This window comes from Plectropomus leopardus, chromosome 16 (genome assembly GCF_026936395.1).
Source record: "Plectropomus leopardus strain MGB_pleo_1.0 chromosome 16, ASM2693639v1, whole genome shotgun sequence".
Taxonomy (NCBI): Eukaryota; Metazoa; Chordata; class Actinopteri; order Perciformes; family Serranidae; genus Plectropomus; species Plectropomus leopardus.
The window spans coordinates 31,613,084-31,626,769 of record NC_142191.1 but is presented as its reverse complement, the minus strand read 5'-3'; the positions used below and the strand labels follow the sequence as shown (position 1 = coordinate 31,626,769).

Genomic DNA, 13,686 nt, shown 5'->3' with positions numbered 1-13,686 from the left:
GTTAAAAAATGTAATCATAGAAAGTAGAAAATAATATCAATGTCTGTTTTAAAGCTTGATTTTGAAAAGCAGAGCGATACAAGTGTATGTAATATTAAAGCGGGCCCTAAGGGTTAAAATTAAATGTCAGTGTTGTGTCTACAACTTGCCTCTGCTGCTCCTAAATGGCCCAAAAATTTAAATATTGCAGGTTTAAAGTTATAACTCATGAGGTTTCAGCACAACTTTGATCTGGTGACACTAGCTGCTCGTGGTGATGTCAGTTACTGTGGTTTAATAATACAGGATATGGAGGATTGAAACTGACAAAATCAAAAATAAATAAATAAATGTTTCAATAAAGAAATGGAAATGCAAAAATGAAAATATTTATTTAATTTGCCATTTAATTTTCCATTTTACATATGTATTTATCCATTTTTAAATGTAGTAGTTTTAGTATTTTTGTAATTATTTATGTGTTTATTATTATTATTATTGTAAAGTTTTATTATTTTATTATTTTCCCTATTTGCCTCCCCCTCCATTTATGTCCTCAAACTTATTTACCTCTCATTTTTCTTTTCCACCCACATTTCCACATAGATTTCAACCTCATTACGCAAATGAGGGAGGCTGGCCTATGTGCCATGGGGGTGTCAACTTTTCGCCTATTGGTTGATTGATATCAGAGTGCAAAATAAAATGTGAAAATTTAAATAAAACAAGAGGAGAGTGAATCCATTTACAGCGCAGCCAAACAATACAGAAGTGACACCTTCCTGATGTGTGGACACGTGTTCTCTGACAGCACTAACCTCTGTGACAAACACTGTGTCCGCTTCACACTGAAAGCCAGCTTTTGTTCTGCCAGATTAATGCTTGTATTACACTCTATAAAATGTATTTGCAGAGAGAACACTTATGAAAAAGTTATTTGGTACAGTCAGAGGGCGTTTTGACTTGCAGATCAGATTTGTTGTCTGTGTGTAACGAGGCTCATGTCCTGGTGAGGGGCTCTTTAAACTGACACGTGTTCCTGACAGGGCCGATGTGAACGCGTGTGACCAGTTCTTCTGGACGCCCCTCCACCATGCCGCTCACGCTGGCCAGCTGCAACTTCTTGAACTTCTGGTGGAAGCAGGGGCCAACGTCGATGCTCGGGCCCTCAGCGGAGGCACGCCCCTCATGAAGGCCATCCAGAGCTCTCGACCCTCCTGTGTGGACTTCCTCATCAAGGCGGGTGCCAATGTCAATGCAGAGAACAAGAAAGGTTAGAAATGATCAAAGTTGCAATTTAATTTGGAGTAGGTCTGATTTACATATGGAATGAAGCCATTTGATTTGGTTTAACCCTGTGAGACCTGGAGTGACATCACTTGTCCTCTGCTGCTTTCAGACTCCTTTCACATCTTAGTATTTATTTTAAATCATTGAGCAAATTGTTGCAATTTCTTGAAAAAATATGGGAAAAAAATGCAATAAGGAACTTCACAGGAAAAGTCTTACAAATTAAAAGGAATCATTAGAAAGTTTAGAATATGTTTTTTTGATGTATGGAAAAATGTATTTAATTGTTTGTAATTGTCATTATTACAGATGTGAAATTGTTGTAAAATTATTATATTTCTTAAGCACATTTTCCAAGTCATTTGCTTTTTTTGTTTGTGTTTTAAACTTTCTTTTTCTTTTCTTTTTTCTTTTTAATATTTATTTATTTATTTTGTAACTTTTGTAAGAAATCAAGGCAATTTGATAATTTATAGATATTTAATGATCATCAAAGTATATTTTGTTCTTTTCAAGAACTGTATGGCTTTAATGACAATAAAGAGTTGAATCCTTGCTCAGGTTGTAAAGGGTTAAAGTACATTCAGTTCATACTAAGTATTTAACTGTTAGGCAAGCTGTCACTCTCTGAAGAAATGCTTTGACTTGTCCTGTTATTCCATTGACCGTATTTTGGTTTTTTTTCCATCAGAACAAAACTGCCTGGACATTGCCAGAGCTTTTTCAGACTGCAGGATTATCGACTTAGTCAAAGACAAGATGGATTCTCTGCCAAAACCAAAGGAGACAGCCAAAGGGAAGGGGGGCAAAGATCAAAAGCCTAAACCTGCTAAACAAAAGGTACCAAAGTAACTCCATTAAAATCTCTTCACCCGCCAACTACGATCAAATTAAAATCCTGTGGCTTCAAACTTTTCCTGTTTTTCTTGTGTGTGTGTGTGTAAGATGAAAATTTCACTCTTTTCCATTTCTCTGTTTACTGTTCACTCCCTACAAAACCCATTAAAAAACATCAGGGCAGTCACATCCTTTTCTCTGGAGTCACAAACTTAAAAAGGGCATCTTCTCCTTCACATAGCGCTCGGTGTTGGTCTTATGCGAGCCCCGTACTGCAGAGATTTTACATCAGTACGAGCTGTCCGAACTTTCAGATTTTACCACCAGGCAACTTCTTTGTCAGTTAGTAATTTTAAGGACCACTGTATAGGATTTAGGTGGATATATTAGCAGAAATGGAATATGATAGAGTAAGTATGTTTTCTTTTGTGTATAATCATCTCATTGTATTCTCCGTACCTCAGTATGAGCCATTTATATGACAATAAGAATAATCGTAACAATAAACTTTATTTGTATAGCACCTTTCATACAAGAAATGCAGCCCAATTTGTTTATCATGTGAAGCACTTGGTGCATGTAATTTCTTTCTTGTAAAGACACAGAAGACATAAAGACATAATAAAACCTGCATGTAAAAATAATATAAGATCAGAATAGAATACATAGAATTCATATGGATAAAACTGACTGAGTTAGACTAAATAAGGATAAAAACAGAGTGTAGAAAATGCATAAAATCAAGGCGAAAAAACATTTTAGGGAGGTGCAGCAGTGCGAAATAGCAAAGCAGAATGCAAAGCATCTGAGTTAGAGCTAGTTAAAGGCTAAAGTGTGAAGAGACACATTTTTAGTTTTCTTATAAAGATATTTAGTGAGATGGCTTCTCTGATATCTATAGGCAGTGTGTTCCAGAGCTTTGGGGCGTAACTGATAAATGCTGCATCCCCAGTTTTCTTTTGGCTGTTTTTGGGAACCTCTCATAAACCAGATCACAGTGTTCGTGAAGGTAAGTAAGGAACAAGAGAGTTAGTGATGTAACTTGGTCATTAAGGGCTTTGTATGTGAGGAGAAAGACCTTAAAATCAGTTCTAAATGTTAGAGGAAGTCAGTGCAGAGCAGCTAAAACTGGACTGATGTGCTCTCTCCTCTTGGTTCTGTATAACAGCTGAGCTGCAGAGTTTTGGATCAGCTTAAGTCTCTCAGTGGATTTTTTCGGTAACCCAGTAAAAAGTGCATCACAGTAATGGAGTCAGCTTGAAATACAGGCATGAATCAGTTTTTTTTTTGCATATTTTTGATTTATAAATGGCCATACTTTAGCAATGTTTCTAAGGTGGAAAAAATGTGTTTTCATCACCTTGTTAACATGGGACTGGAAGCTTAGGTCTGAGTTGAGGATTTGTGACCTCAGATTAAATCCAGTCAAGTTCTCCAGATTATTCAAAAGCATTTCTCTTTTTGTGTTAGGGCCGACTAGTAGGATCTCAGTTTTGTTCTCGTTAAACTTATATCTTCATAGGGAGCCGGTCCTCGTTTATGGAGATCGCCCTGTTGCACTACCGTGTTTCTACAGTAGCCCAGAACTGTCACACCAAACACTAGCAACAGATTTGTGTTTTTGTGCAGCCACTGCATGAAGAAGCCCAACGGCAATGAGTAGCGCTGAAGTTACACTGTTTGTAACATGGAACTGCTACATTCAGTGTTTTCTAGCAGTTAAATAGCTGGATGCATTTGTTTTGGAGAGGAAGCTACCTTTGTGAATAATTTGGCTTGCGGTGAAAAACTCCTGAACTTCTGGATCTTAAGTGATCAGAACACTTCACATTAGCATGTGTTGGATTAGCCGCCTGCAGCGGCATGCCATCAGAAAGACATGGATTTTTAAACTGAAACTATCTTATTCAGTTTTTGATCAGTTCAAATCACCATCATTGTCAGTTTGTTCGGGAAAGCAAGAGACCTCTATTGATAATGCAGTAAAAACCTGAGCGCCTGAGCGCACATTAACTGAAGAGAGAGGAGGTGAGCAGCCCATCCCTGAGATGTTAATTGTGTTGGAGGTTAACTGATTTTAACATGAAACTGCTTTAATTAGTGTTTATAGCTGCTTTAATGGCCTGGTTTGTTTGTTTGTTTTGGAGAGGAAGAGACCTCTGTGGATAATATAGGTCCAGATAAAAAAAACTCCCGAATAATGAAAACTGAATGAATTCTAACCAGGAGAAGTTTTAAATTGTTGCAATCTCTTAATTAATCACTACATGCCACCAATTCCCCCTCATTTTTTTCCCACTTCACCTTTTTAAAAACGTCCTCTTACGAATAGTTGGTCAATGAGGCCCAATGATTCCTAGTTTCAGGTGAATAAACACTGACAAAAACATAATTATAAATATTGTATGCCATTTCTGCCAATAGATCCTCCGAAATCCCACAAACTGGACCTTTAAGTAAAGTAAAACTTAACCCACGACTGACTGGAGGTGCCCTCTCTCCCTGGTCTCTGGCCTCCTCCTTCAGCAGGAGAAACCTAAGCCTGTACTCAGATCTGATTACTGTAAGGCAGCAACTTGTAAGCAAATTACACCAGATGTGTTATGTTACAAGTAGAGGATGTTTGGCACCTTAATTTGCATTTCCTATAACCTGACATGTATGGATTTTGTCATTAGGGCTCTGGAAGGAGCAAGTGGTGCTATAGCATAAATTCCTCAGGAATATTCATGGTTCAGTATTGCTGTAAGCAGCAGGTCTGGGGTGGGAGCAGAGAAAGTCCATCAGTCAGAATAAATACACACAGGTGCATAGTGGATTTTACTACATGCTGAGTTTTTCTTTTACTCATACATGAGGACAGGAGCAACAGCCCACTTCCTGTTTCTGCTTCTGTATTAGCCTGCAATAAATGACAGATGACAATGTTGACAGAATCCCATGAATTCAGTTAACGCTATAAGAAACTGATAAACTGATTAAATTTCCATCCACTGTGACTCATGAGCAAGCCAGACGCCGTAAATAATGCGTGCACCCTCAAGTCAAAGTACATGCTCCACATTGCAATGTGTAATACTTGCAGCACTTATGGTTTTGATCCTGGGATACTTATTACACCTACAATCATGTGCAAGGATCCTGTCAATGAGACACAAATGTTAAATATGGCCAAAACCCCAGTATTTTTAACCAGATGTTAGAAGCCTTAAACTGTGGGTTACTGAAAAAATAGTATTATTAATAGTATTATTATAGTATTAATTAGTATCTTTATATCAGTAATCTGTGAACCATTTTTTAACTCATTTCACAGTGGAGTGATTTTTATGCCTCTGCGCTGGCTATAGTACTAAATCATTGTGTTTTCGGGTAGTCCATCTTGCCGTCCTTATTCTTTTGAACACTATGCATCAAGAACACCTTAAAAGAATTTCTTCAAATTTAGCACAAACATCCACTTAGTCAAATGTCAAGGTCACTGTGACCTCTTCTGTCTCATCATGTCAATGCATACAGCACACCTTGAGGGAATTTCTTTGAATTTTGCACAAACATTGACTTGGTTTCAAGAATGAACTGATTAGATTTTGGTGGTCAAAGGTTAAGGTCAGGTGGACATTGCATCCATGTTATTCTCATGAACATGATATCTCAAAAACACTATGAGAGAATTTCTTTAAATTTGACACAAACATAAGCATAAGCATCCTCCTTTGACTCCCTGCTCTTCCTTTTTCACTCTGTTCCTCTTAACCTGCTCCTCCTTTTTCTCACTGCTCCTCTTAACCTGCTCCTCCTTTTTCTCACTGCTCCTCTTAACCTGCTCCTCCTTTGACTCCTTTCTCTTCTCAACCTGCTCCTCATTTGACTCCCTACTCCACTTAACCTGCTCCTCCTTTGACTCCCTTCTTCCATGAACCTGCTCCTCCCTTGACTCTCTTTTGCTCTTAACCTGCTCTGCTTTTAACTCCCTTCTGCTCTTAACCTGCTCCTTCTTTGACTCCCTTCTGCTCTTAACCTGCTCCTCCTTTGACTCTTTACCCCATGCTCCCCCTTTCACTTCGGGCTTCCCCTAATGTGCTCCTCCTTTGATTTTTTACCCCTAGCTCCTCCTTTGACTCCCTTTTCCTCTTAACCTGCTCTTCCTTTGACTCTTTACCTCCTGCTCCTCCTTTGACTCCATACCCCTCCCAACCATCCTTTAGGGGCCACATATCCTACAAAAATGATGCAATAAAAGCAAAGAGCAAAAAGGATTTCCGGCTATCAGCTTGTTTAAAAACAAGAATTCTCAACATCTTTTGGCTTTTTATCGTGGCTCAAAAACTGACATCCATGGAAACATGATTTATAGCTATTATTTTGAATCAAAGCATGTGGAGATTGATTCTTTACCCAGCATGTTATCATCCAACAAAGTCAAGTGTGTTACAAGATAAACAAACAAAAAAAAATCTACCCTCCTCTTTGTAGTTTTCTCTGTTGTTTTTTTGTGGAATATTTTGCTCTGGGCAAATCGCTATTTCTTTAGACAGTTGGCACTTTTGCATTCAAGTGTCTGAAAAAGTGTTTTTGTCCAGTTGATATACAAGTATCTCCCTAGCTTTTTCATGTAACCATTATCTTGCAGTTTTATTTTATATGTGAAGTACCTTTTGCTTTTATGATGCAACTTAACCCTTTCAAGCCCTGCTCTCTAAAGGCTCTGACACACCAATACAAGCCCATAGTTGGCCATCAGCCCACGTTGGGCCGATGTTGAGTGTCTGCGGCCCTCGTTGTAGTGGTGTGTTCCACACTGTTGAGCCTCGTCGACTGTTTTTTGGCAGATACAGCATGTTGAATTGGTGGCGGTGGAGACTGTCGGTGAATTGACCTTTGACTTGTAGCCATTGCACAGAGAGCGTGGATAAAATGAGGCAAACGTGAAAGTGTTGGTGTCTCCCACAGGGTGTAGCTGCAGGAGGTGCAGAGCACGCAGTGACATCGACCGCAACAACAGCAGGAAAGACGTCTCCTCAGAAGGATTCAAAGAGTGTCATCCTGCACAACACCAGGATCACAACGGGGAAAAACAACACTGTAGACATCACCTTTGTGCCAAAAACGGTAGGGTGCCGCAATACACTGTACTTCCTATACACTTCCTGTCTTATCAAAATATCTTATAAAATGCCTGCAAAATACATTTTGACCAATTCTGATACATTTTGAAGGCCTTATTGAGGGCTGGGCAGCTGCAAACACAAGCCAATCGTCCTGATGGTGGCGCTACAACGACCGTCTAAATTTCAAAAGTTTGAAAATTCATACCAAATCATTTGTATGTGCTACATTTTTGCAACTTACACCAAAATGTATTTGGGAAGACACTTTTCTACACTTTACTGTGGTACAAATTATGAAGTCCATCACTATGCTTTTATAAAAACTGTAAAACTCATTAAGCTTCCCAGTCTCCTCCCACTTTTTTAGTAAAGTGACACAAAACTTGCTAAAGGGCATCTTCAGACTATCCTACACAAACCATCCACACAGTTTGACTGTAAACAGTGCTGTAAATTTATACTTGCAAATTCTTGCTAAATAAATCTTAACTTTTCACATTAATGACATGCCAAAGTCATTTTATTTCTGCTTCGTGCACAAGATACTGCTGAAACAGCAACATTTCCAATCAAGAAACATTTGAAAAGGGGGCAGTTCAGTCCAGCGCTGAACCCAATGCACTGAGTAATCACACACAGCTGTGTTTTTATGACTTGTCTATCTGTTTCAGGTTTGGGGGAAGCCGCCCACCACCAGCCAGCTAATGTCAAAGATAGAGCGACGGAAGGAGCTGTTATCCCTTGAAGTGGACTTTGATGACTTCATGATGCCGTTCAGCCAGAACATCCAGAGGAAAACACTGGAGCTGGAAAAAACCACAGAGTAGACCCAAAGGTTAGGCAGCAAGAGACACTCACATTCTTAGGGCTATATTTTAACGATCACATTCATGGACTAATGTGCATTTAGGACATGTCCAATTCCACTTTGCTAGTTATGCAGTGCTTAATCTGGGTTCAAAGTGAGGCACGAAGGAAGTACACTTTCGTTCCTTGTGGTTCAGGAAGTAGAATAGGTTGTCTTCTAATCGGAAGGTTGGAGATTTGATCCCTGGCTCTTCCCGTCCACATGTCTAAGGCCACATTTAGGCAAGAATGACCCTACTAAACATGGAAAAGTCTTTCCTTTGCAAATCTGGGTTCATATGATAACATTGTGAGAGTGATCCCTGTGTACACGGATCCGCAAAAACAACAGTAAAAAGCTGTAGTATGCATGCCAGGCCAGTAGTTTGACAAGTTTAATTAAATCAATCTTTCTAGGTTTTAGCAACTTCAGAAAACAAACTACTGTGCTATATATCTATATTCTGCTTGTTGCAAACAAGTCAATCATATTTCTGTTTTTAAATACATTTTAACAAAACAGAACTCACAGATCTCTTCACTTCGTAATTGGCTAAATCCTCTTTGTCATGATCAAGTTAAGTCAGACTAACTAAGAAAGAATAAGGTCATTTCACTTGTCATTTTTAAGTTACAACAACTTCACAAAATTAAATAAATACAGCTAAATCTTTAGTAAACATGAATTAAGATTAATAGTTAAATGTATGTTGGCAGTCATTGTTCAAGATTATTTTAAATAACATCGGTTTGTCAGATTTTGTAGGTTATGTGATTGCATATGAGTGTTTTAGAACTGAGTAGCAGGTGGCACCTTTTACGGTAGCCTCAACCACCAGTGTGTGAATGTGTATGCGAATGTGTGGTGTGACTTGAAAGCGCTTTGAGAGGTACAACCACTAGAAAAGCACCAAAAAAGGGCAGTTATACTTAAAATTTTATTAATGATAGGTGTGTTTTGGGTGTACCAATCAGAGTGCCATCTCCGTTTGCACCTGCACCGGACACACTGCTGTTCGTGGGGGATTCAGGAAACTGGAGCAGTTTTCTGCTTAGAGCACTAAGCTTCAGCAAGGCAGCAGAACTTAATTCTGTATTTTTAAACATGACAGAGGAAACATGAACTTCTAGCTTTTTAAATAATGAATAACATTTGCTGCTCCTCCTGTGTGAATATGCACGGACAGCAGCTCTGCTCTCTGCTGCGTTCACATTTTACACATTCATATTTTGCGTAGATGGGTGCAATTACATTTTTCCCTCCACAATGCTGGCCCTGCCTTTGAAAATGGCAATTGTGTCAGTCTAAAGCTGGCAATGACAGTTGGCCACCTGTTACAATTGTTGACACTGTATTTACTTTAATTATTTTCTCTTCAGCAAAGCTGCATTAATAAACATAGACAGACATCATCTTACTAAACTTTGGTATCAAAACAATGTAAATCCATTGGTAGAAATTGTTAAAAAGCACAGTACATGTATAATTTAAATATGTTAACTTTAAAAAAAAAAAAGTTTAAATTTTAAAGTCATGCAAATATGGAGAATACTCACTTAACCCTTTGAAACCGGAGCCAGTTGACTTGATTTCTCTCAAAAACATAGGAAGAAGACAGTGAGCAAGAAAAGAAGAAATACCCCAAAAAATTAGCAAGGAAAAAATCACAAGGGAACAAAAAAAAGGGAAATGACTTGCTTACAAATGCTTACAAATTATAACTACTCCTTAACATAATTTAAAATATGTAACTATGATAATTAGCTATAAATATAGTTTCCCCCTAGTTTTTGCCTTTTTTCCCCCAAGACATTTTCCCTGAGCTTTTTAAACAATATTTTCTAAATCTACAAATTCCTTACAAGTTGTGCAAATTTGCACAAAAAATGTAAAACGTACAAGACAGTTACCCCAGAATTTGAACAAATAGAGGAAAAAACAAGGAGATGAACTGTGAAAAGTGCTTGAAAAATTAAAATATTTGTGTAAGATAAGTTTAAATTTGTAATTATCATAGTGATATAGTTTTTTCCCTTAGCTTTTTTCCCTGGTCATTTTCCTTAGCTTTTAAAACATTGTTTCTCCCCAATTCTACTAATGTCCTGCAATCTGTGGAACATTTCGACAAGTTTCCCACTGCTTTTGTTTCGCATGTTTTTGGAATAAATCACACCAGATTGCTCAGAGTTCAAAGTTTTGAATATTTGTAGGTTGAAGTGTCTGAAAAGCAGTAAAGTGATGCCGCTTCAGTTTTCAAAACGTTCGAAATAAAAAAAAAAAAAAAAAAAAGATCATTTTTACACACCATCCGCTATTGCATATACAGAAGGCTTAGCAGGAAGTGTTTGTATCTCTTGGCAGCTGTCAAACAAACAAAAAAATATATTTACAAATATATATTTGTCAGTACACTGGAACATGTAGCTAATATAAAGATTTTGCATATAAATACAGAATCGGTTGCTTCTGTCCTTATTCTGCTTTCAGCCTGCTTCAAACTGAGAGCCACATTGTAGTCTACAATCAAACAGCCCTGGAGACACAAGGAGAGACTTTCAGTTGGTTAAGTTCACCTTAAAACATCAATAAGTTAGCTTTGCTCTTGTTCCCTCATCAATAAGTGTCGAAAAGGGATTTTTCCATTGGATTTTGGATCATTGCCGGAAATACGCTCTGTGGCAAACAAATGATTTTGATACTTGCATGTTTTGTTCAGCGAGATAATCTTCATAAATAAGCACCATGTTTTTTTCTTTTTTTATGGGTTCTTGAAAAGTCATGGAAAATTTCAAATTTAGTCCATGAAAATCAGGACACTACAAGGATGTAAGGACATTTTGAGGATTTTAGGATATTAGGGGGGTGTCGGGGGATCCTCCACTGGCGCCACTTTTTTTGGTTAACATGCTCTATTTTGATGCAGTTTTATGCTCTCTGGCACCTTATGTATACTAAAAGTACAAAAACAGTTCCCAGTGTGAATCATTTTATTTCTATTGTGAACTAGAAAATGCTTTGGGGGCCACCAGATTTGGCTCCAGCAAACTAAAAAAAATAAGTATGAGGCCTACATAAACCAGGATGCATTGTGCATAATGTCCCTGTACAAACCCTGCTACAGCATTCATACTGGCGACAGATTTCCAAAATATGAGTCCCGATAAGGCCACAGTAGAAAAGCATCACTCACACTACACTCAGTCATATGATCCAAGCAGTGAATGAGCCCAGACAGATGGATGTCATATTAGGCATCTAAAGAAGATGAGTTGTAGTGTTCTGGACTGTGACTGAATGGAAACTGGGAGAACACAGAGGCTAAGACTGCTGCGCTCACACTCACACACACACTAACACACACACAGGCTGTTACCTCTTCTTTCTTTCTTTCTTTCTTTCTTTCTTTCTTTCTTTCTTTCTTGTGGACAGTTGTATATGAAAGGAAAGAGAATTCCTGCACATTGTCCTATGACTTGCAATAAAGGGAGCTGCATTTTACAACCTGATTGCAGGTAGTAGGATGGTGTGCAGGTAGTGCCTTTTATTATTTTATTCTATGATTTCTGCTCCTGCTTTAGCGTCAGATGCAGTTCCACATTAAGACCAGCGCATGGCACTGTTTGGCAAACTTAGCTCTGCAGGGCTTTGCTTGTTGATGGAGCAGGAGGAGAGGAGAGGAGAGGAGAAAACTTGGAGGGAGCTCTTGTGTTTCAGGCACAGAAAGACATCAAAATGGCAGCCGTGTGTATTTACTGTTACGATGTTAGCCACGCACACTGCTCTGGAACTGGAATCTCACACATCAATGACAAGAAGATATCATTAGAAGATGCTTAAGAATTGACTGCCATCACTGATGTGTTATGTGTGCCTGGATGTAGTGACTGCGTGTTTGTGTTCAGGGCGGCTGAACAGTGTTCGGGTCATATTTCAGTTGATATCAGGAATTATGTGGGAAAACAGACACGCTTTCTGTGTAAGATGTCGCATCGATGCACGCTGCCATCATCACCACCACCATCAGCAGATAAAATTAGATTGCAGTGTCCTCAAGGTCCACGGGGACGCAGTTATATAATCAAATATACGGGCAGAGGGGGGTGGGGGGGATGGCTTTGAGGTTGCAAACACAGGGCCTGGATTGTTTAAATATACATGGTCACAACAGCATCGATGACAAGGAGGAAGAGAGGGAGGAAGAGGAGGAGTGAAAGAAGGAGTGAAAGCAGAGAGAGGAGGCACATATGGGATGGGAAGAGAGACGGAAAAGAGAGGGAGAAACATCCCAGCAGAGCTGTTTAGACTGAGGCAGGAGAGACGAGGAGAGGACTGACAGCGAGGGAAGGACGAGAGGAGAGGGTGGGGGGTGGACAAGGAGCAGCGGAGGGTGACTCAGAGGATGGGGAGGGAGCATGGCGGAGTGGAGGCGTGGGCGGGAGGAGGAGAAGATGAGGGCTTTTCTAGCACAATAAGTGGCACACAGGTTAGAGGGAGTAAACAAGGCTGCTGGCTGTGATTGTGGGTTGTGACGCAGTATGTCTGTCAGGGCGTGGGCTTATAGCTCCTGCAGAGAGTGTGTGTGTGTGTGTGTGTGTGTGTATCTGTGTTCGGGGATACACACTATAGGTGGCTGTTTACATATTGGGATGCTCCTTTTAGTCGTGATGGGTCATTTAAGGATCTATAACATAAAGAGACTCTTCAGACTCTGCTGAGCCTCATGTGAGCACAGCGCTGCAGTGTGTGTTATATCAGTCTGTGTGTATGGGAGCACCTGTGTATTGTGCTAAAACGTTTCTTTGTAAATGCATACATACACGCTAATAGTGTACCTCCTTTCCTCTCCTTTCCTCTCCTGTCCTCTCCTCTCCTCTATTTTGTCCTTTTCTATTCCCTTCTGTCCTCTCCTAGGTTTTCTCTGTTCTCCTCTCCTCTCTTTTCCTTTCTCTACTCTCCTGTTTCCTTTCTTCTCCAAGGTGTCCTCTATTCTCGGTTCCTCTCCTGTTGTTTTCTTTCTCTTCTCTTCTGTTTCCTGTGTTCACCTCTTTTTTCTACTCTTCTCTCCTTTCCTCTCCTCTGCCAGTATAAGCTTAGATTTGTGTGTGTGCGTGCGTGCGTGCGTGCGTGCGTGCGTGCGTGCGTGCGTGCGTGCGTGCGTGCGTGCGTGCGTGTGTGTGCGTGTGTGTGTGTGTGTGTTGCTGCCAGCAGCACTGCAGTCTCCCAGCTCTGGTCCTGCACCGCTTACTCAGCACTCCAAGCCTTTACTTCCCAAAACAACCCACTGGGACTTAAACACACACACACACACACACACACACACACACACAGACATTCACACACTCACTCAGTATCAATGTTTACCACTTTACAGTATGTTATTATCACCATTTATTATAGGCCTACTTACATTAAATATGCATGCAAACAGATGTGCTCACATGCATACTGTATAATCCAGTAATTGCATACTGTATGCAAACCAGCACATCGCATACACACACACTGAGATACATGCATGTGTGTGTGTGTGTTACTGTTTGTGTGAGTGGTCAAAGTACTCAGCTAGGCTAGGCTCAGGTGGTAATATTTCATGCTTTCATACCTTTCTGAAATTTCATATTT

At 39.6% G+C, this 13,686-nt stretch overlaps 1 protein-coding gene across 4 annotated transcripts in view; it reads left to right on the top strand.

Moving 5' to 3' along the window:
• Window positions 1-13,686, top strand: part of ankef1a (ankyrin repeat and EF-hand domain containing 1a) — a 49,457-nt gene that overhangs the window by 9,365 nt on the left and 26,406 nt on the right. The window contains exons 8-12 of one of the 4 annotated variants that reach the window (XM_088089083.1): window positions 1,026-1,252; window positions 1,961-2,109; window positions 7,060-7,218; window positions 7,889-8,052; window positions 10,552-11,017. In XM_088089083.1, coding sequence (XP_087945209.1) covers window positions 1,026-1,252; window positions 1,961-2,109; window positions 7,060-7,218; window positions 7,889-8,044 — 691 coding nt within the window. In that variant the 3' untranslated portion in view covers window positions 8,045-8,052; window positions 10,552-11,017. The other 3 variants (XR_015779063.1, XM_088089084.1, XM_088089082.1) reach the window with 3 other exon arrangements.